The sequence below is a fragment of the Oncorhynchus clarkii genome, chromosome 23, assembly GCF_045791955.1.
Source record: "Oncorhynchus clarkii lewisi isolate Uvic-CL-2024 chromosome 23, UVic_Ocla_1.0, whole genome shotgun sequence".
Taxonomy (NCBI): domain Eukaryota; kingdom Metazoa; phylum Chordata; class Actinopteri; order Salmoniformes; family Salmonidae; genus Oncorhynchus; species Oncorhynchus clarkii.
Window position 1 is genome coordinate 54398712 of NC_092169.1, and position 23226 is coordinate 54421937.

The following is a 23226-nucleotide window of genomic DNA, read 5'->3' on the forward strand; positions in this document are numbered from 1 at the left end:
GCTGTAATCACGTCCAAATGTGATTCTAATTTGTATTGACTCAGGGATGTGAATATTTATGTAAATTAGATATCTGTATTTTTTATTTTCAATACATTTGTAAAAAGGTCTAAAAAATGTTTTCATTATGGGTATTGCGTGTATTAAAAAAAACAAATGTGGACAAAATCAAGCGGTATGAATACTTTCTGAAGGCACTGTATGTTTGTCTGGCTGAAGCTAGTTGCAACATTGTCCATCAGGAAATTAAAATGTATAGTTATAGATGTAATACTATTTTGAAAAAAAAAAGAAAAATATTTATTCAGTACTTTCAACTACTGACATTTGAAGAGGCGAGACAATCTTTGCTGAACTGAAAACATTGCAAAACACAGCTACAGGTCAAATCAAGATACTGACTGCTGTGATATTTGATACCATGTCGGCCACCGTAGACGACGATAAACATCCAGGATTACGTTGGGAGTGCCCGGTGGTTTTCTACATCATTTGTAAGCTAGAAAGATTGATAATCATCAATTCCGACGTAAGTATTTTATATGAAGATATGGGGGTACTAACAATATAGTGTTAGAATATATTTATTCTAGCTTTTAGCTAGCTTGCTAGATTTATAAACTGAACGACACGTCTGCATGATTTAGCTGTCAAGCTCTAGCAGAAGCCAACGACACGTATCGGTAACTAGCCTAGCTAGCTACCGTTAGCTAACTAAATAAATTGGTTGAACCAGGGATGGTTTATAGCTAATAGCTCAACCAGCATTAACTACCTATCTATTTATAGAACATATACATTACGACGAAGAAAAGCCGTTGACAGACGTGTATTACTAGCTAACCAAATGATGGATGTTAGCTAGCTCAACGTTTTCTCATCACCCAGCAGCTCTCCATCTAACGGCTCGCTTCCTTCTCGTGTTGTTGATTCATGACACGTGATTGAAATTGATTCTTCTAACGTTTAGTAAATTGTTTCATCTTATTAACCATCCCGGAATGTTACGTAGCTAACTAGCTAGCTACTGTAACGCCCTACAATATGTTGTTTTGATTATTCAGAAACTATTAACGTTTGCTAGTTAGCTGTAGGTGGGTTCATAGTGTTTAGAAATCGGCTATCCCCATATGACGTCCATTACTGCCCAATGCAATACGCTTACCTTGGGTTTATTCCTTACGTCTTGCAACGGAAACTTTGTACCGTTTAAGAAGTCAACTGAGACAGACCTACCTGAGTTTTTCCGATAGAATCTCTCGTTTTCGTTGCAAAACTTTTTCAGTTTGGAGGAAACGTTTTGCAACATAATTTGCGTAATGAATACACTCCAGGGGTCATAACGTCAGGGGTATATTCAATATGACAAAACTTTGTTCAACGTAGCCAAAAACATTTCGAAATGTTTTGGCTATGTTCAACGATTTAGTCAATGGAAACGGTGCTGAAGAGAAGAACGGTGTGATTATGGTGGCTCAGAGGGCTATTGTGTATGGTGGGCTGCACAATATTGTGCGATTAGCTACAAATGGTCACACTGGTGATTTATGTATCTCAATGTGTCACACCCATATTGATCAGGGTACACCCACCAAACAGAAGCAAACAGACCTCAAAAGTTGTTGAAGAATGCTGCACACGTTGAACTGAACTGAATGCACCCCGTATTGAAACGTCATTAAAAGTGCTTGTTTCCATTTTTTTTAGGACTTTGATAGAGGCATCCTAGCCCAATAGAGGAAAGATGAGGCTGAAAGAGATCCAGAGGACTGCTCATCCAGCATGGAGTCCTGCGCCCCACCACCCTATCTGCCTGGCTTTAGGTAGGGCACCAAATGTTACCTGTATCAGGCCTGTCCATACCTGTCCTACACTAACTCTAACCCTTCTACCTAATCTTAGGTAGGTCAGAACTGTTTTGTGTATCAGGACTGTCATGCACTTATACAGTAGATAGTTCCAGATGTTTAGGCATTCTTCCCAGATCTGTTTATGCGATCTAGCCAACTTGCCTAACTTGGCAAGCATGCATAAACAGACTTGGGAGCAGGCTTCTAAAAATCAGGAGTTGTGTAACTGATGATAACAGGCTTCACTTTTAATTCTGAATAACATACTTCTTGAGTTCTTGTGATTTATTAGATTTCTTTGTTGGTCTGTTTGTTGTTGTTGTTGTTGAGGAACAGGCACGTCAGCTCAGCAGCTGGATGCGTCATTCAACACCACTGCCGCCTTGGAAATATTCCAGGTGGATTTTGCCGATCCTTCCCTGGGAATGAAGCTCAAGGGGTCCCTACCTACTTCTAACAGGTAAGCAACAACAATGACCTGCTAACCCAATACTATACGAGTTATCAAGTTTTATATATATATATATATATATAATATTATTGTATCAATACATACGATTCAACCTATAACATTTGATTTTTGATATCTGTGCCTTAGGCTCCATAGTCTGGTGTGGGTGAACTTTGGAGCAGGAGAAGACGGTTTGGGAGGGAGACTGATTGGAGGCAGTGATAATGGCATGGTAACGGTGTATAGCCCAGAAGCCATCGTAACATCAGGGGCAGAGGCAATAATAGGACAGTCTGACAAACACACTGGGCCTGTCAGAGCACTAGACTTCAACCCCTTTCAGGTAATACTGGTAGCAGCCAGTCAAGGCTTTGGCCCATTTCTCACTTGTAGTTTGACATGCAATTTAAAATGGCTACTAAATTACATTTAAATGAAGCTTTTAATATGAACACTTAAAGGATATGTTCAATCCAATGTTCTCTTTCATATTCGTCACATGTATTTTTTTTCTCTCATTTGAATGTACTCCACTCTCTCACTCTCTCACTCTCTCTCTCCTCTCTCTCTCAGAGTAATCTGTTGGCATCAGGTGCAAACGATTCAGAGATCTACATCTGGGATTTGAACAATTTCAGCAATCCAATGACACCCGGGACAAAGTCACAGGTAAATGTCTCTGGGGGGGAAGTTTGTCCCGTTCTCTTCTATTTCCATTCAACTTCTTCTCTAAATCAAAATGGTGGGTAATTCCAGGTGATTTAAATCCCTGGAATGAGTCTTAATTTAATTTTGAACCGTTTTCTCCATGTTTTCCCCTCTTTGTAGCTTTGTGAGGTAAGAGTGAAAGCCTGTGTGTGTGTGTGTGTGTGTGTGTGTGTGTGTGTGTGTGTGTGTGTGTGTGTGTGTGTGTGTGTGTGTGTGTGTGTGTGTGTGTGTGTGTGTGTGTGTGGTTGTCTGGTGTGTGTTGGCTTTAACATGTGTGGGCTGGTGAGTCTTAATTTAATTTTGAACCGTTTTCTCCATGTTTTCCCCTCTTTGTAGCTTTGTGAGGTAAGAGTGAAAGTGTGTGTGTGTGTGTGTGTGTGTGTGTGGTTGTCTGGTGTGTGTTGGATTTAACATGTGTGGGCTGGTGGGAACAATAAATAACCTAACACTTCCCCCTATCAAGATATTACTGAAGTCTCAGAGAAATAGCCTGTGACGATAGTCTTCCACAGTGTGGCAGTGTTGGGAATTTTGGCTTTGCTTTTTGATGTGAAATAACTAATTTTTTGTTGTTGTTTTGTTAATCTCTAAAATGTGTGCCATGACATTCTCCACTCACTAATTAATGGAGGAATATCTATATTTGTAACAGTGCTGTTCCTTCTCTCCCCATCCACCTAGCCTCCTGAAGATATCAGTGTAGTGTCGTGGAACAGACAGGTGCAACACATCCTGGCCTCTGCAAACCCCAGTGGGAAAGCAGTGGTCTGGGACCTGAGGAAGAACGAGCCCATCATCAAGATTAGTGACCACAGCAACCGGGTGAGTACAGTAGACTAGTGAGTACAGTAGATTGGTGACCACAGCAACCGGTTGAGTACAGTAGACTAGTGAGTACAGTAGATTGGTGACCACAGCAACAGGGTGAGTACAGTAGACTAGTGAGTACAGTAGATTGGTGACCACAGCAACCGGGTGGGTACAGTAGACTAGTGAGTACAGTAGATTAGTGACCACAGCAACAGGGTGAGTACAGTAGACTAGTGAGTACAGTAGATTAGTGACCACAGCAACAGGGTGAGTACAGTAGATTGGTGACCACAGCAACAGGGTGAGTACAGTAGATTAGTGACCACAGCAACCGGGTGAGTACAGTAGACTAGTGAGTACAGTAGATTAGTGACCACAGCAACAGGGTGAGTACAGTAGATTAGTGACCACAGCAACAGGGTGAGTACAGTAGATTGGTGACCACAGCAACCGGGTGAGTACAGTAGATTAGTGACCACAGCAACAGGGTGAGTACAGTAGATTGGTGACCACAGTAACCGGGTGAGTACAGTAGATTAGTGACCACAGCAACAGGGATGCTCTGGTCTGATGTAGTGTTATAGATGCACTGTTCAGGGATGCTCTGGTCTGATGTAGTATTGTAGATGCACTGTTCAGGGATGCTCTGGTCTGATGTAGTATTGTAGATGCACTGTTCAGGGATGCTCTGGTCTGATGTAGTATTGTAGATGCACTGTTTAGGGATGCTCTGGTCTGATGTAGTATTGTAGATGCACTGTTTAGGGATGCTCTGGTCTGATGTTGTGTTACAGATGCACTGTTTAGGGATGCTATGGTCTGATGTAGTATTGTAGATGCACTGTTCAGGGATGCTCTGGTCTGATGTGTTGTAGATGCACTGTTTAGGGATGCCCTGGTCTGATGTGTTGTAGATGCACTGTTTAGGGATGCTCTGGTCTGATGTAGTATTGTAGATGCACTGTTTAGGGGATGCTCTGGTCTGATGTTGTGTTACAGATGCACTGTTCAGGGATGCTCTGGTCTGATGTATTGTAGATGCACTGTTCAGGGATGCTCTGGTCTGATGTAGTATTGTAGATGCACTGTTTAGGGGATGCTCTGGTCTGATGTTGTGTTACAGATGCACTGTTCAGGGATGCTCTGGTCTGATGTAGTATTGTAGATGCACTGTTTAGGGATGCCCTGGTCTGATGTGTTGTAGATGCACTGTTTAGGGATGCCCTGGTCTGATGTGTTGTAGATGCACTGTTTAGGGATGCTCTGGTCTGATGTAGTGTTGTGTTTTAGATGCACTGTTTAGGGATGCCCTGGTCTGATGTAGTGTTGTGTTATAGATGCACTGTTCAGGGATGCTCTGGTCTGATGTAGTGTTGTAGATGCACTGTTCAGGGATGCTCTGGTCTGATGTAGTGTTGTGTTATAGATGCACTGTTCAGGGATGCCCTGGTCTGATGTAGTGTTGTGTTGTAGATGCACTGTTCAGGGATGCTCTCTTCTGATGTAGTGTTGTGTTATAGATGCACTGTTCAGGGATGCTCTGGTCTGATGTTGTGTTGTGTTATAGATGCACTGTTCAGGGATGCTCTGGCACCCCGAGGTGGCCACACAGTTGGTCCTGGCCTCAGAAGATGACCGCATGCCAGTCATTCAGATGTGGGACCTGCGCTTTGCCACGTCCCCTCTCAAAGTCCTGGAGAACCACACAAGGTGAGCCTCTGGGACATTGTGCCACACATCACTTTAGCTGGAATTGTTATGTGATGATGATGGTGATGATATGGTCTCTGTTATGGCAGGTGGAGCTAAGTACTTCATGTTTCTAGCTCCAACAGTGCAGTAATATCTAACCATAGTAATTCACATAATAAAACATTATTATTTTTATTTTTTTATACGTTGGTGTTGTGCCACTTTAATTGTCTGTATGTCGTTGGTTGTGTTTTTAGTGGTGTTGTATGTGTTACGTGGTTCAATCACATTTTCCTTTTTTAAATGGATTAATAAAGTACAATGAGTTCTTCTAGCTCGGCGGCTGTTGTTGTTTCATAGTTGAAGTTAAAAGAGAGAGAGCTTCGACCGTCGGTGATGAAGGCTTGGTGTTTTTCCTCCTCAGGGGACTTCTGTCCATAGCGTGGAGCCAAGCAGACCCAGAGCTGTTGCTCAGTAGTGCTAAAGACAACAGGATCCTCTGCTGGAACCCAAACACTGGAGAGGTACCTGCTTTTCTGCTCTGTTCTAAAGGCCTCATGGCGTCATGTGGTGCATATGGCCTCCCATCACAAAGCCCCCGCCATCTTTCCCTGCTCAGGGCTTCTTCAGATGCCTCTGTCTAGGTGATCTGTTTCTACAATGTCGTGGTGATCCAATCTCTCTCTCTCCCGTCTCTCTAGGTGATCTATGAATTACCAACGACCAATCAGTGGTGCTTTGACATCCAGTGGTGTCCCAGGAACCCAGCGCTGCTGTCGGCGGCCTCGTTTGACGGCTGGATCAGTGTTTACAGCGTGATGGGAGGAAGCCTGGAGGCCCAGCAGCAGAGCAGGGCTGATCAGGTAGAGAGCCTCCATCTGTGACCCATGTCTGTTTACTGTCTAAAGGAAACCACCCACAATCCAGTGTTGCCGCTGGGAGTCGTTCTGGATAAGAATGTCTGCTAAATGCTAAAACGTCAAAAGCTCCCTGTTTCCTATGTAGTGCACTACTTTTGACCAGGGGACATTTTGGCGTAGTCAGGTGTCTAGCCTGGTATGGTTGTAGACCTCATTTGGGCGGAAGCGTAGCCTAGTGGTTAGAGAGTTGGACTAGTAACTGAAAGGTTGCAAGTTCAAATCCCCGAGCTGACATGGTACAAATCTGTCGTTCTGCCCCTGAACAAGGCAGTTAACCCACTGTTCCTAGGCTGTCATTGAAAATAAGAATTTGTTCTTAACTGACTTGCCAAGTTAAATAAAGGTAAAAATATAATAATAATTTAAAGACCTCTGCTCATTTATCTTTCCTTTATATAATATTTAGATTGGAATGCAGTCTTTGTGTGGTGCTTTCCCACAGATCTCCTCGTCCTTTGACACCATGGATCCGTTTGGGACAGGCCAGGTGCTGCCCCCTCTGCAAGTTCCCCAACCCACCCCTCAGACCACCCTCGTCGCTCCGCTGAAGAAGCCCCCCAAGTGGGTTCGTAGGCCCGTAGGAGCCTCATTCGCTGTAAGTGCAATGTACCTGACCTTTTAAAAAATGTATATATATTAAAAAAAAATGTATTTCAGAAGGTAAATAACATCAGTGAATGCCTATTGTGAGGAACCCCAATATGTTTAAGCAGTAAGGCATGACAACCCGTGGATTATGGTAGAAACACACGGTTAAAGTCTATTCTTAGGCATGACAACCCGTGGATTATGGTGGAAACACACGGTTAAAGTCTATTCTTTGGCATGACGTAAAGTGCTACTCTTTTGTCACGCTCTAATCTTAAAGGGACAGTACGTGCTTATGACAAGTCTTACAATGTATTATAACTGCATCATAGTAATAGTACCCCCCCCCCCCCCCCCCCTATTCTCTTCTCCTTGTAGTTTGGTGGGAAGCTGATCACCTTTGAGAGTCCTAAGGCTCCAGTCCAGAGCCCACAGCCCGTCCCTGTCCCCAGGCAGGTGTTTGTGAGCCAGGTCACCACGGAAACAGAGCTCCTCCAACGTTCCAGAGAGCTGCAGGCTGCTCTGCAATCTGGATCCTTGTCAGACTACTGCCAGGCCAAGATCCACAAGGCCCCCACAGACTCTGAACAGGATATATGGAGGTTTCTCCTGGTAGGTGTTATGACACTGCACAGTGGCACGAAAGGTTCATTTTTTAAAGGAATAATGGACGATTTTTGGCAATTAAGCAACTTTTCTACATACCCCAGGGTCAAACAATGTAACATTATAGAGACGGTGTGACATTTTTGTCATTTAATCCCTTTTTCTCCTCACCCAGGGTCATATGATCTCATGGATACCATTTTTTGCCTCTGTATGCAGTTTTGAAGGTAGTTTCGGGAGCCATTGCTAACTAGCGTTAGCACAATGACTGGAAGTCTCCTGGAACTGTTAGCATGCTAAAATGGTATCCATGAATTCATCTGACCCTCGTTAAGTAGAAAAGTTGCTTCATTGCCAAAATGTTTTTAAAAAGTCCAGTTATCTGTGTCCCTGTCTGTCCTTCCGACTGGACAGTAGTAGGACTCACAGAACACCTATGGAGATGATGCATTTCCATGAACAGTAGGCTTCTCTGTACAATGTATTTGGATAGAAAGGCACTCGGGAGCCAAGACCGACATATGATGAACACAAGTTCTGTAAGGGTTGTTTAGGTTTCTAATGTTGTCCACCTCCTGATGTTTGCAGGTCAACTTTGAAGATGAAGCCCGGGTCAAATTCCTGAGACTTTTGGGTTTCAGCAAAGAGGATTTAGAGAGAAAGATATCCACCTGCTTGGGGAAGAATCTGCAGCCTAACGGACACGGAGTGGATGCCAACGATCTGGCTGAGAAGATACAGCTTCTCTCTACTCAGGTCAGTCCAGGAACAAACCTCTTCATAGCCCATTCTCTTTTATAGTAGTCCTACTTCTCGTCTAGACTGCATTTCTTCCACCGTCCACTAGAAGGCAGTGACGAGTTTCAGAAGCGATATGTGGTCTCTGTTCATAACAACATGAATCCTGTCACCTTTTTATATTATCACCGCCAACCTTCTGTAAAAGTACGTTGTCCTCGTTTCGTTTCCAGAGGTCAGAAGAATCCGGGGATGAGGTTGACTCCACCAAGACTCCGGGTTCATCCTCGCCCTCTGACTTTTTCAGTCAGATCCCACCACAACCACAAGACAAGGAGAAGAAGATCAGCTTCCCAATCCCTGTCTCAGCAGGTACTGCTCGTCTTCCGTTCAGTATCCCAGCAGTAGGACGTGACTTCAGCTCTCTCTTCCTGTGAAATCTAAACAGTACGGACTGGTTTCCCGGACACATAACAAATAGAATGTTCAACGTAAAACCTTTTTTTTTTAGTCTTAATATGAATCTGTTGTCCTGGTAACTGGCCCTTTTGTATGACTGTAACTCTCCCGTATCTCATTCAGTTGCTTTATGCTCCTGTTGTATTAGATGCAGATGGTCTGATCAGCCAGGCTCTGCTGGTGGGAAACTTTGAGGGAGCGGTGGACCTGTGTCTGAACGAGGGGCGCTACGCTGAGGCCATCCTGCTGGCGATCAGTGGAGGACAGGAGCTACTGCAGAAGACCCAGCAGACATACCTGGAGAAGCAGAGGAACAGCATCTCTATGGTAAGACGGGGGGGGGGGCATACCTGGACGAGCAGAGGAACAGCATCTCTATGGTAAGACGGGGGGGGACATACCTGGAGAAGCAGAGGAACAGCATCTCTATGGTAAGACGGGGGGGACATACCTGGACGAGCAGAGGAACAGCATCTCTATGGTAAGACAGGGGGGACATACCTGGACGAGCAGAGGAACAGCATCTATGGTAAGACAGGGGACATACCTGGACGAGCAGAGGAACAGCATCTCTATGGTAAGACGGGGGGACATACCTGGACGAGCAGAGGAACAGCATCTCTATGGTAAGACGGGGGGGGGACATACCTGGACGAGCAGAGGAACAGCATCTCTATGGTAAGACAGGGGGGGACATACCTGGACGAGCAGAGGAACAGCATCTCTGGTAAGACAGGGGGGGACATACCTGGACGAGCAGAGGAACAGCATCTCTATGGTAAGACAGGGGGGGACATACCTGGACGAGCAGAGGAACTGCATCTCTATGGTAAGACAGGGGGGGACATACCTGGACGAGCAGAGGAACTGCATCTCTATGGTAAGACAGGGGACATACCTGGACGAGCAGAGGAACAGCATCTATGGTAAGACGGGGGACATTTGGGACTTACCCTCACGGCTATTTGATTTATATCATATTTGTATGACTTGATTACTAGCTAGCAAAGTTAGTTTAGTTCAGAATATAGTTATTTTATATCAACAGGGCAAAATAATCAACATAGTCAACATGAATACATACAACATGGTTAAGTTTACTGTCGACCGTCCTCAGCTGATCTCATCCGTGGTGACCCAGAACTGGGGAGACATCGTGCAGAGCTGTGCCTTGGATAACTGGAAGGAGGCTCTCGCTGCACTCCTAACCTACGCTCACCCCAAAGAGTTTGCTCATCTGTGTGGTAAGAACAAGATGTTGAGGATCGTAAACAAAGGCATCAGTAAACCCCGACTTGCTTTTACCTTGAGTTCAGAACTTATTTCTGCAAGTCACTACAAATCTATTTCAGAAGAGAGACCTGATTGTACCTGATGGTCTCTTCTGCTTCCTGTTCCTAACCCCTCCCTCCCTTTCCCCTGGTAGAAGATGTAACAGAGGTCAGTTCTAGTCCTATCTAACCCCTCCCTCCCTTTCTCCTGGTTGGACTATAACTGATCTCTGTGCTGTGTAGCTCTTCTGTTTCCTGTTCCTAACCCCTCCCTCCCTTTCTCCTGGTTGGACTATAACTGATCTCTGTGCTGGGTTGCTCTTCTGTTTCCTGTTCCTAACCCCTCCCTCCCTTTCTCCTGGTTGGACTATAACTGACCTCTGTTACATCTTCTATCTAACCTCTCCTCCTCTCTCTCCCACTCTTCCTTGCTCTCCCGCCCTCTCCTGGTACTGTAGAGACCCTGGGGTCGCGTCTGGAGGGGGAGAGGACAGAGAAACGCTGTCTGCAGGCATGTCTCTGTTACATTTGCTCTGGGAACATTGAGAAACTAGTGGAATGCTGGGCCCTGCAGAGGGACTGCTCATCTCCCCTGGTTTTAGAGGTAAGAAATCGTTTTTTTTATATATCTATCTATATATTTGTCCTTCATTTAACCATGGAAGTCACTTTTCCAAGTGAACCCAAGCGTTATGATGATGTGATGTGATAACTGGCCACAGATACCATCTGTATTGACGTGGTAGTAACCAGGTAGTTAGTTACATTATGTCGTCTGTGTGATTGACCGCCAGGACTTGGTAGAGAAGATGATGGTTCTGCGTAAGTCTGTGGAGTGTCTGAGGAACAGCGAGGTGGCTGTACAGAGTCCTGTCCTGGCTGACAAGCTGACTCACTACGCTGGTCTCCTAGCTTCACAAGGCAGCCTGGCTACAGCCCTGTCCTACCTGCCAGACACCTCAGACCAGGTAAACACAACCTCCCACTCCTCTTCACAGATACCTTATCAACCAGGAAGTGTTTTAAACGTGTCCTCATGCTTCAAAGACACTGTGTTTTCTCTCTCCTGGATCGTGTTCAGACCTGCATTTTAATATGTAAGTTGTGCTTCGTTGATCTTGCCTGGTGAAAGAGAACTAATGTTGTTGTCGTCCAGAAAGGGTTTTTTCCTACCATCTGTTACTCCAGAGGGCTGTACTGCAGAGCAGGATCAATGAGTTAGTCAGCTTACTTTGATCAACAACCAGAAATTACTACACAGTTTCTGGTTCATTAACAAAGCTAAACATCCATGTGTTCTTGGCTGTTGAGTCAATAAAACCATGCCTAAATATTATGATTTATTATTATTATTATTATTATTATTATTATTATTTGAGAAGCTTGAAATGGGTAAGTTAGCCTGCTAACTCCCTGGTTTATAGTTTACCCCCTCGGGCAGGCTGAAGCATCAAACTGTTGGAAATATTTCCAGTACTATTATAACTGTGTTGTGGTGTTTGTCCTCCTGCAGGCGGACGCATCAAACTGTTGGAAATATTTCCAGTACTATTATAACTGTGTTGTTGTTCTGTGGTGTTTGTCCTCCTGCAGGCTTGCATCATGATGATGAGAGACCGGCTGTTCCACGCCCAGGGAGAGGGAGGAGCTGCAGGGGGGCAACAGCCCCCACCGTGCCCTTACAACAGAGTCAGGGTGACTGGGGGCAACCCTACCCCCGCTCAGGCCCCTGCTGTCCCCGTCCAAACACAACCACCAACACAGACGGTATTTAGGAATGAATGCAACAATAAACACACACACAAATGACTGAGGATTATAAAACACAAAGTAAACAGATGTATTTCCATTGATTTATACATCGATGAATCTAATCTCCACTTGAAGATATCATAGCAGTTCCTAGAGTTCATGTTGTGAAACATCAGCTTGGTATAGTGTTATTCTCTCGTGTGTGTTCCTGTGGCTGCGTTCCAGTCTACTGTTGAAGTAGTTCACTATAAAGGGAAAAGGGTGCCGTTTGGGACGCCGGCTGTGTGTAAATGATGTTCCTCTCCAGGGGCCCTACCAGCCTCCTCTTCCTGTGATGTCAGTGGGTGGCCAGCCTCCTCCTCCTGTGATGTCAGTGGTTGGCCAGCCTCCTATGACGACAGTCTTCACTCCTCAGGCTGCTGCTCTCTCCAGAGGGCCGCCTCCTCCTTCGTATGGCGGTCTGCCACCCTCCTCCCCTGCTCCTCCACCGAGTGGGCTGCCACGTACAGGACTACGGCCAGCCTACCCTCAACATCCTGCCACTGCCCCAGGTAGGCACTCGCCCTCCGTCCAGGGCCGTGTTCAGCAGGTGTTATGTCTGGAACTGACCCTGTGTGTGTAGTATGCTTACTGACTTAATCTTGTTGGTTTTCTATCCTGTGTTTTTGTTCTACCTTGTTATTTTTAGTGCTACATTTGATATTGATTGCTGCATTGTTGGGTTTGAAGCTTGTAAGAAAGGCATTTCATTGTACTTGTGTATGTGACATAGAAATATATAATGTAGAACAAACATGTTTCAATCTGAACGTAATATACAAGCTGTGCCCTGCTGAACCAGGTACTACTCTGTCACCTGCCAGACACTACTCCAGACTGGTCTTGATGTAACATGTCTGTCTCCTGTCTGCTCAGGGTTCTCTCCACTCCAGCCATTCCAGCCACAACAGCAGCCCATGTCTGCAGGACTAGGTGGCCCCGGCCTCTCTGCCTTTCCTCCAGGACCTCCAGGACCTGCTATACACCCCCTGCCTCCGTTCTCTGCCCCTGGCGGCCTCCCCACCATGCCCAGCCCAGGGCCACCTCCGTCAGGCTTCACCCCCACCTCGCTCCCTTCAGGCCCCATGCCACTCAGCTACCAGCAACCTGGGGCCCCCGTCGGCATGTACCCACCAGGGGGGTCTCACCTTCACAGCCAGGGCCCACCTGCAGGTCCCCCCTCTGGTCCGTACCCACCCCTGGGACCTGGGTACCCACAAGGAGGTCCTGGAGCCCCGGCTGTCAAGTCCTTCTCTGCTCCGTCGGTTGCTCCTCCTCCTACAGGTACTGACCATGATGCAATTCATGTGTTGCCATCCTATGCCTGGTAGAGTGCACTACTGTTTACCTGGGATCGTACGGTCAGTAGGACCCTACTGTTGACCTGGGATCGTACGGTCAGTAGGACTCTACTGTTGACCTGGGATCGTACGGTCAGTAGGACTCTACTGTTGACCGGGGATCGTACGGTCAGTAGGACCCTACCGTTGACCTGGGATCGTACGGTCAGTAGGACCCTACCGTTGACCTGGGATCGTACCGTCAGTAGGACCCTACCGTTGCCCGGGGATCGTACCGTCAGTAGGACCCTACCGTTGACCGGGGATCGTACCGTCAGTAGGACCCTACGTTGACCCGGGATCGTACGGTCAGTAGGACCCTACCGTTGACCTGGGCTCGTACGGTCAGTAGGACCCTACCGTTGACCGGGGAACGTACCGTCAGTAGGACCCTACCGTTGACCGGGGAACGTACCGTCAATAGGACCCTACCGTTGACCTGGGATCGTACGATAAGTAGGACCCTACCGTTGACCTGGGCTCGTACGGTCAGTAGGACCCTACCGTTGACCGGGGAACGTACCGTCAGTAGGACCCTACCGTTGACCTGGGAACGTACCGTCAGTAGGACCCTACCGTTGACCTGGGATCGTACGATAAGTAGGACCCTACCGTTGACCTGGGCTCGTACGGTCAGTAGGACCCTACCGTTGACCGGGGAACGTACGGTCAGTAGGACCCTACTGTTGACCGGGGAACGTACCGTCAGTAGGACCCTACCGTTGACCGGGGCTCGTACTATAAAGGGAATGGGGTGTATTTTGGGACACAGGCCTGTAACACCACTGTTTATCTGTTGTGATAGTCATCTTTAATCATATCTTTATTCATTTATGCTTAAACAAGAATCCACCATTCCTTCTTTAACACTTGTCTCTTTTATAAATACTAAATCATGTGTAGTGAGATTTGAGACGTGAATAACGTAATGTTAATTTATAAATGCTTCTGATTGAGCTGTCCCCCTTGTTTAACTTTCAGGGTACTTCCCTTGGCTGAGTACTCCCCTTGTTGACGATGATGAAGGTGACAGTGAGAGTGACAGACAGGGATAGGTTTGGATGTGGTGGGATAAGACAGGGATAGGTTTGGATGTGGTGGGATAAGACAGGGATAGGTTTGGATGTGGTGGGATAAGACAGGGATAGGTTTGGATGTGGTGGGATAAGACTGTGTTAATGCAGACAGGGATAGGTTTAGATATGGTGGGATAAGACTGTGTTAATGCAGACAGGGATAGGTTTGGATGTGGTGGGATTAGACAGGGCTAGGTTTAGATATGGTGGGATAAGACTGTTAATGCAGACAGGTATAGGTTTGGATGTGGTGTGATTAGACTTTTAATGCAGACGGGGATAGGTTTAGATATGGTGGGATAAGACTGTTAATGCAGACAGGGAAAGGTTTAGATATGGTGGGATAAGACTGTTAATGCAGACAGGGATAGGTTTAGATATGGTGGGATAAGACTGTTAATGCAGACAGGGATAGGTTTAGATATGGTGGGATAAGACTGTGTTAATGCAGACAGGGCTAGGTTTAGATATGGTGGGATAAGACTGTTAATGCAGACAGGTATAGGTTTGGATGTGGTGTGATTAGACTGTTAATGCAGACAGGGTTATGGTGGGATAAGACTGTTAATGCAGACAGGGATATGGTGGGATAAGACTGTTAATGCAGACAGGGATAGGTTTAGATATGGTGGGATAAGACTGTTAATGCAGACAGGGATAGGTTTAGATATGGTGGGATAAGACTGTGTTAATGCAGACAGGGATAGGTTTGGATGTGGTGGGATTAGACAGGTCTAGGTTTAGATATGGTGGGATAAGACTGTTAATGCAGACAGGGATAGGTTTGGATAAGACTGTTAATGCAGACAGGGTTATGGTGGGATAAGACTGTTAATGCAGACAGGGATATGGTGGGATAAGACTGTTAATGCAGACAGGGATAGGTTTGGATAGGTTTGGATAAGACTGTTAATGCAGACAGGAGTAGGTTTAGATATGGTGGGATAAGACTGGACTAGGTTTAGATATGGTGGGATAAGACTGTTAATGCAGAGAGGGATATTGTGGGAGAAGACTGTTAATGCAGACAGGGCTAGGTTTGAATATGGTGGGATAAGACAGGGCTAGGTTTAGATATGGTGGGATAAGACAGGGCTAGGTTTAGATATGGTGGGATAAGACAGGGCTAGGTTTAGATATGGTGGGATAAGACAGGGCTAGGTTTAGATATGGTGGGATAAGACAGGGCTAGGTTTAGATATGGTGGGATAAGACAGGGCTAGGTTTAGATATGGTGGGATAAGACTTAATGTACACAGGGCTAGGTTTGGATATGGTGGGATAAGACTGTGTTAATGCAGATAGGGCTAGGTTTAGATATGGTTGGATAAGACGGGGCTAGGTTTAGATATGGTGGGATAAGACAGGGCTAGGTTTAGATATGGTGGGATAAGACTGTGTTAATGCAGACAGGGATAGGTTTGGTGGGATAAGACAGGGCTAGGTTTAGATATGGTGGGATACGACTGTGTTAATGCAGACAGGAATAGGTTTAGATGTGGTGGGATAAGACTGTGTTAATGCAGACAGGTATAGGTTTGGATGTGGTGGGATAAGACTGTGTTAATGCAGACAGGGATAGGTTTAGATATGGTGGGATACGACTGTGTTAATGCAGACAGGTATAGGTTTGGATGTGGTGGGATAAGACTGTGTTAATGCAGACAGGGATAGGTTTAGATATGGTGGGATAAGACTCTGTTAATGCAGACAGGGATAGGTTTAGATATGGTGGGATACGACTGTGTTAATGCAGACAGAGATAGGTTTAGATATGGAGGGATAAGACTGTGTTAATGCAGACAGGGATAGGTTTATATATGGAGGGATAAGACTGTGTTAATGCAGACAGGGATAGGTTTGGAGGGATAAGACTGTGTTAATGCAGACATGTAGAAAGGTGTTTGCTTGTGCCGTCACATGATTTTACAGGAACGCGTTGAGCCGGTCTTTGATTTATAACAAACAATGTAACGATGTAGTGAAATAATCCATGCTAAATCACTGTTGTTGGTGATTTACATTTTACTAATTTAATACCGAAATATCTGTTTTAAGTTTATGATATTTGAGTACTAAAAAATGTAAATTTACCACAGTATTAGGCTATGCCATGTAGTGAAGATAATGCAACAACAATGTGTTATTATTGTCAGTCAGTGTGTCCAATCTAACTGCACTGTGATGCTGCCTGGCCGTGGCCCGCTGTCTGCTGAAGTGACCTACTGCCTGGCCTGCTGTCTGAAGTGACCTGCTGCCTGGCCTGCTGTCTGAAGTGACCTGCTGCCTGGCCGTGGCCTGCTGTCTGTTGAAGTGGCCTGTTTGTTGCTACTCGAGTGGAAATACCTTTTTTTGTTTTTCAGAGTTGAAAGTGATTTTTAAGACTTAATTTATCCTCCTAAGAGATTGAGAAATTACCCTGCTCAACTTAATGTCCCAGAACTTTCCATGGATCTCCAGGTCTCTAGGCTTCTTGGCTTTGGCTGCTGTCTGGATTCTTAAAAAGCGTCAGGTGTCTTGTGGCTGACTATTCATCTTTCACTATCTATAGGACAAGATGGCTGGAATGACCCACCAGCAGTACGAGGGGGTTCTAGGAAGAAAAAGGTATCTCCTCTGGATAAATGACCTTCATACCGGATTCCCCATCCTCTCTGATAACATGGACTAGCTCAGACTGGATAAATGTGGACCAGTTCCAATTTGTCCAATCCAGGACCAGTTGACCATCTTGGAAATGTTAATAGCTACAATCTTAGTTGTATGTAAACCAGTATTCAGTGAATCCATGTTCTCCAGATGTTGTAGACGGGTCTTTGCTATTTCAGTACTTTCACGTGTTTAAACATGCAGTAAGATCTTAGCTGTATGTTAACCAGTATAAGGTGAAGCTTTTATGTCTGTAATAATAAACCTGCCAGTGTGTGAATCTGTGTTCTGTCCGTGTCTCAGGTTGTCCCAGACAACTACACCCCTCCGGCTCCCATCACCGCCCCTGTTATGGGGGGTTTCCCCATGGAGGGCCATCATCATCAGCCCCAAGGACAGCAGGGCCACGACCCCAGCCGCACGCAGCAGTTCCCCCCAGGGGCCCCTCAGGAGCCCAGCGTACAGGTCAGTGACAATCTCGTCTCTTCTGTGTTTCTCCATGCCAGTTCTGGAGCCAGAATACAGTGGGATTTCTGGTAGCATGAGACTAGTGCCAACCTAACCCAGTACCATTTACTTTCGAATTAAAGGCCTGCCAGGCCGACCTCTAACCCCTAAAGTCAGGCTACCATTTACTTTCTTATTAAAGGCCTGGCAGCCTGACCTCTAACCCCTAAAGTCAGGCTACCACTTACTTATAGGTAGGCAGATCTCTAACCCCTAAAGTCAGGATACCAGTTACTTATAGGTAGGCAGATCTCTAACCCCTGTGTGTCCCTTCAGCTCCTCCAGGCGCTGCCGGCTGAGAGGGTGGAGCAGAGAGAGATCCCTGCAGAGCACATGGTCCTCAAGCAGACCTTCGACAGCCTGGTTCAACGCTGCCAGCTAGCCGCACAAGACCCAGTAAGTCTTTACACAAGACGGTAGTTTCGGCTCTAGTGATTCAAAAGACAGAATTTCTACCCGTCTATCTGCATAAGACACACAGAGCCATTCTGAAGGTGCTGCTGTTCGAGTCTGACATCCTAATATTCAATATATTTATTTATTTATTTTCCTCAGCAGACAAAGAGGAAACTTGACGATGCATCGAAACGCCTTGGGTACCTGTATGACAAGCTGAGAGAGCATTCGGTGAGAACACAGAGCAGATACTCTACCACAGGGCCCCAGCCTTAGAGTTCACAAATCTGCTGTTTAAAAACACACACACCTTCAAAAAAAATAATCTGTGTTTTTTAAAACCTGTGTTTTTATATTGAAAGTCGGCTGTTTTTAGATTTTTTGCTTCAATAGAGTGATCAGGGACATGTAGCTATAGTTTTCCTTCACAGAAAATACATTAGTGCAACACATTCTGGCAGAAAATAGCTTCGTTTTCATCAGATGACAACAGAAGTGGAACGCCATTTGGCTGGCAGCCACACAAGTAAATGAGTTTACAATTAAAAAGCACTGTCTTTTTTTTTTTTTGCAAAAACGATGCATGGCCATCATATTTCTGTTTAGCATAGAGACAATGTAGCCAGCTACATTTCCCAATGTTTTGCTTGAAGTTAATCTTGTATTTTACCAGAGAAAAGTTGGCTACGCGGAAAAGTAGCTACACATCAGTCAGAGCGCTATCTGCTGATAGAATGCCGTTCCTGAAGTCTCATCCGAGTGGAGAAGTGCAACTGAAGCACAAAATTAGTCTGATGCAGAGCAGAAATTACAATAAGAAGCATTTTAGTTTTGCTGTACAAAACACAGCAAGATATTTCTTACTCGTTTTATCTTTTTTTTTTTTCTGCGTGAAAATCACACAATTCTGTATTAACGCAACTCCTGTACCATGATGTCAGTTAGTTCTCATCTGGGTCTGATATGGAGTGGACCATGGAGTGGAGCACCATGACTGGGTCTGATATGGAGTGGACCATATCAGACCCAGTCATGGTGCTCCACTCCATATCAGACCCAGTCATGGTGCTCCACTCCATATCAGACCCAGTCATGGTGCTCCACTCCATAACAGACCCAGTCATGGTGCTCCACTCCATATCAGACCCAGTCATGGTGCTCCACTCCATAACAGACCCAGTCATGGTGCTCCACTACATTACAGACCCAGGCATGGTGCTCCACTACATAACAGACCCAGTCATGGTGCTCCACTCCATAACAGACCCAGTCATGGTGCTCCACTCCATATCAGACCCAGTCATGGTGCTCCACTCCATATCAGACCCAGTCATGGTGCTCCACTCCATATCAGACCCAGTCATGGTGCTCCACTCCATATCAGACCCAGTCATGGTGCTCCACTCCATAACAGACCCAGTCATGGTGCTCCACTCCAAAACAGACCCAGTCATGGTGCTCCACTCCATAACAGACCCAGTCATGGTGCTCCACTCCATAACAGACCCAGTCATGGTGCTCCACTCCATAACAGGCCCAGTCATGGTGCTCCACTCCATAACAGACCCAGTCATGGTGCTCCACTACATAACAGACCCAGTCATGGTGCTCCACTCCATAACAGACCCAGTCATGGTGCTCCACTCCATAACAGACCCAGTCATGGTGCTCCACTCCATAACAGACCCAGTCATGGTGCTCCACTCCATAACAGACCCAGTCATGGTGTTCCACTCCATAACAGACCCAGTCATGGTGCTCCACTCCATAACAGACCCAGTCATGGTGCTCCACTCCATAACAGACCCAGTCATGGTGCTCCACTCCATAACAGACCCAGTCATGGTGCTCCACTCCATAACAGACCCAGTCATGGTGCTCCACTCCATAACAGACCCAGTCATGGTGCTCCACTCCATAACAGACCCAGTCATGGTGCTCCACTCCATATCAGACCCAGTCATGGTGCTCCACCCCATATCAGACCCAGTCATGGTGCTCCACTCCATATCAGACCCAGTCATGGTGCTCCACTCCATAACAGACCCAGTCATGGTGCTCCACTCCATAACAGACCCAGTCATGGTGCTCCACTCCATATCAGACCCAGTCATGGTGCTCCACTCCATAACAGACCCAGTCATGGTGCTCCACTACATTACAGACCCAGGCATGGTGCTCCACTACATAACAGACCCAGTCATGGTGCTCCACTCCATAACAGACCCAGTCATGGTGCTCCACTCCATATCAGACCCAGTCATGGTGCTCCACTCCATATCAGACCCAGTCATGGTGCTCCACTCCATATCAGACCCAGTCATGGTGCTCCACTCCATAACAGACCCAGTCATGGTGCTCCACTCCATAACAGACCCAGTCATGGTGCTCCACTCCATAACAGACCCAGTCATGGTGCTCCACTCCATAACAGACCCAGTCATGGTGCTCCACTCCATAACAGACCCAGTCATGGTGCTCCACTCCATAACAGACCCAGTCATGGTGCTCCACTCCATAACAGACCCAGTCATGGTGCTCCACTCCATAACAGACCCAGTCATGTTGCTCCACTACATATCAGACCCAGTCATGGTGCTCCACTACATATCAGACCCAGTCATGGTGCTCCACTACATATCAGACCCAGTCATGGTGCTCCACTACATATCAGACCCAGTCATGGTGCTCCACTACATATCAGACCCAGTCATGGTGCTCCACTACATATCAGACCCAGTCATGTTGCTCCACTCCATGACAGACCCAGTCATGGTGCTCCACTCCATGACAGACCCAGTCATGGTGCTCCACTCCATGACAGACCCAGTCATGGTGCTCCACTCCATGACAGACCCAGTCATGGTGCTCCACTCCATAACAGACCCAGTCATGGTGCTCCACTACATAACAGACCCAGTCATGGTGCTCCACTCCATAACAGACCCAGTCATGGTGCTCCACTACATATCAGACCCAGTCATGGTGCTCCACTCCATAACAGACCCAGTCATGGTGCTCCACTCCATAACAGACCCAGTCATGGTGCTCCACTCCATAACAGACCCAGTCATGGTGCTCCACTCCATAACAGACCCAGTCATGGTGCTCCACTCCATAACAGACCCAGTCATGGTGCTCCACTCCATAACAGACCCAGTCATGGTGCTCCACTCCATAACAGACCCAGTCATGGTGCTCCACTCCATAACAGACCCAGTCATGGTGCTCCACTCCATAACAGACCCAGTCATGGTGCTCCACTACATAACAGACCCAAAGGAAATCTGTACATGCCTATAGTAACTTTAAATTCTCCCCTCATCCTGTAGCTGTCTAACAACATCCTGGGGGGTTTACATGAGATCAGCCGCTGTGTGGCGGGCCAGAACTACCAGCGTGGCCTGGAGGTCCACACTGCTGTGGTCACCAGCAGCAACTTCAGCGAGATCCAAGCCTTCATGCCCATCCTCAAAGTGGTCATGACCATCGCCAACAAGCTGGGCGTCTGACCACTGATCCCACACCAAGGCAGGCTTCTAGAATAAACCTTATTTCCTATAATGCTCTACTTTTGACCAGACCCTATGGGCTCTTTACGGGCCCCGTGGGCCCTATGATTTATGAGGGCCCCGAGGGGTCTATGAGGGCCCCCGAGGGTTTTTGTCAAAAGTAGTGCCCTAAATAGGGAGTAGAGTGCCATTTGGAACACTCAAAAACACACCAAGATAAAAACAGCCTTCAGTGTTATCATATGGATGGATCACAATGTTATAGATTAGATATTTATTTCTTTTTCAGCTGTTGAAATGTGCTTTGATAAAGAGAACATGATTGCAGATGTGTGGTTTTCGCTTGACTAAAGCCGACTCATTGAAAAGGTTTCAGACTTGGCTGATGACGAGAGGTGTTCTTCTCTCTGAGAAGACGAGTCACTGTGGTGGTTATCAACAGCAAAACACCCAATAGTACTAAAGAAGTTGAGTCCTTTTAGCTTTTCGATGGGAAGATACCTGATGTTAAATATTAAAGAGGTGGGGGTTTACTGATGTGGGAGGATTGTAGATTGCTGAGGATTTTAATGTCATATGTTTGAGAGTGGAGAAAGATACGCAAATGTCTCTGAACAATGTGGGCTTGGATTCTCTGGCTGTCAGTAGTTCTTAACATGGTAACACATCCAACTAAGGGAAGACTTTGGAGAGCGAGGTTGTTTTCGTCCACCTTCCTACCTCATCTTTCCTTAACAAACCACACAACGTCCAGCCGATTTTTACAATAGTTAGGAAGAGTGAATGAGTTATATACACTTTTGTAATGCATACTGTACCACAGCGCTGAAATTTTTACTTTTCACTGACAGACCAGTAGGCTCTACAGACCAGTGTGCTCTACAGACCAGTGTGCCACCTCTTACTTTGTTCCGTTTTTCAGGCCAAAGCACTGCAACGACTAGCTCTGATCCAGGGTGTTACGTGCAGCTTGTTGACTCAGAGCTGTGTCAGAGCCTGCACATTACGCCCTGGTCCAGAGCTATGCAACAACAGAATGTAATTTAATGATTCTTGTGGAGTTGCTGGATGTGTTTTATAGTCAGTCCGCGTTAGTCACTATAGAGCGGCCCACTGCTGTCAGCTAGCTTGTGTGATTGAGATACTGTATGAGAACAGTGTGTGTCCTGGTTGTTGGCTTTGCCCCCTGTTTATAGTGTGCTGGCTTCTGTTGTGTATAAACTGTAATGAGCACACCAGTGTAAACAGCTTTGGCGTGGTTATACTTGACATTTCATGCTGATTGAAGAACGTGGCGGTTATCGACTGAAATATGAATTATGGCAAAGAAACCCATGAATAAATATCTTGAAATATTTTTGTGAATTGTAAGTGGTGCGTAAGCTACACTCCCCCTATTTTTTTGGGGTCGTTGTTGACCATTTCCCTGTTTTTAATAATTAATTAGTATTTCCCCATTTTTAATCATGAATTAGTAATTCCCTGTGTTGAATAAGGAATTAACAATTACCCCTGTTTTAATAAGGAATTAGACATTTCTTATGTGACCTGTTGCATCCTATATTTAGTTTCTAATTGTGCGTAGCCATAGAAACGACCTTCCCACGTCACCTTGTTCATTTTCAGGAGGGGGTTTGTGCACAAAAAATTATCACACCAAAGCTGATCCATTCTAGTGTTTTGTTCTCATTGGGAGTGGCCTATGCTTACGTGTGTACTTAATATTAGTCGAGATCTAATGTGCTAAATCAAATGTTTGAGAGCTGGAGCAGTGGAAATGCGTTCTCTAGAGTGATGAATCACGCTTCACCATCTGGCAGTCCGACGAACGCATCTGAGTTTGGTGGATGCCAGGAGAACGC

The 23226-nt window shown here is 46.0% G+C and overlaps 1 protein-coding gene across 1 annotated transcript; it reads left to right on the top strand.

The window, feature by feature from the left end:
* The first annotated feature begins 427 nt into the window (after positions 1–427).
* LOC139382061 (protein transport protein Sec31A-like) lies at positions 428–22721 on the top strand. Its single transcript, XM_071126026.1, has 26 exons — positions 428–529; positions 1708–1823; positions 2187–2310; positions 2449–2644; positions 2875–2970; positions 3691–3831; positions 5387–5529; positions 5936–6035; positions 6213–6374; positions 6874–7026; positions 7398–7631; positions 8214–8381; positions 8597–8735; positions 8971–9149; positions 9940–10066; positions 10552–10697; positions 10888–11061; positions 11687–11860; positions 12153–12396; positions 12761–13168; positions 14206–14250; positions 16852–16907; positions 17253–17414; positions 17733–17852; positions 18012–18083; positions 21185–22721. Exons 2-26 carry the CDS (start codon positions 1745–1747, stop codon positions 21362–21364), a joined length of 3822 nt encoding a protein of 1273 aa, XP_070982127.1. The 5' UTR covers positions 428–529; positions 1708–1744; the 3' UTR covers positions 21365–22721.
* The last annotated feature ends 505 nt before the right edge of the window (positions 22722–23226 follow it).

What these genes read in the sequence shown, in the direction of transcription:
- LOC139382061 (XM_071126026.1), top strand. Translation starts at nt 1,745, where the DNA reads ATGAGGCTGAAAGAGATCCAGAGGACTGCTCATCCAGCATGGAGTCCT. An exon ending in CACCCGGGACAAAGTCACAG is followed by an intron (nt 2,971 to 3,690) that starts GTAAATGTCTCT and finishes CCATCCACCTAG; the next exon opens with CCTCCTGAAGATATCAGTGT. An exon ending in AGCAGAGCAGGGCTGATCAG is followed by an intron (nt 6,375 to 6,873) that starts GTAGAGAGCCTC and finishes GCTTTCCCACAG; the next exon opens with ATCTCCTCGTCCTTTGACAC.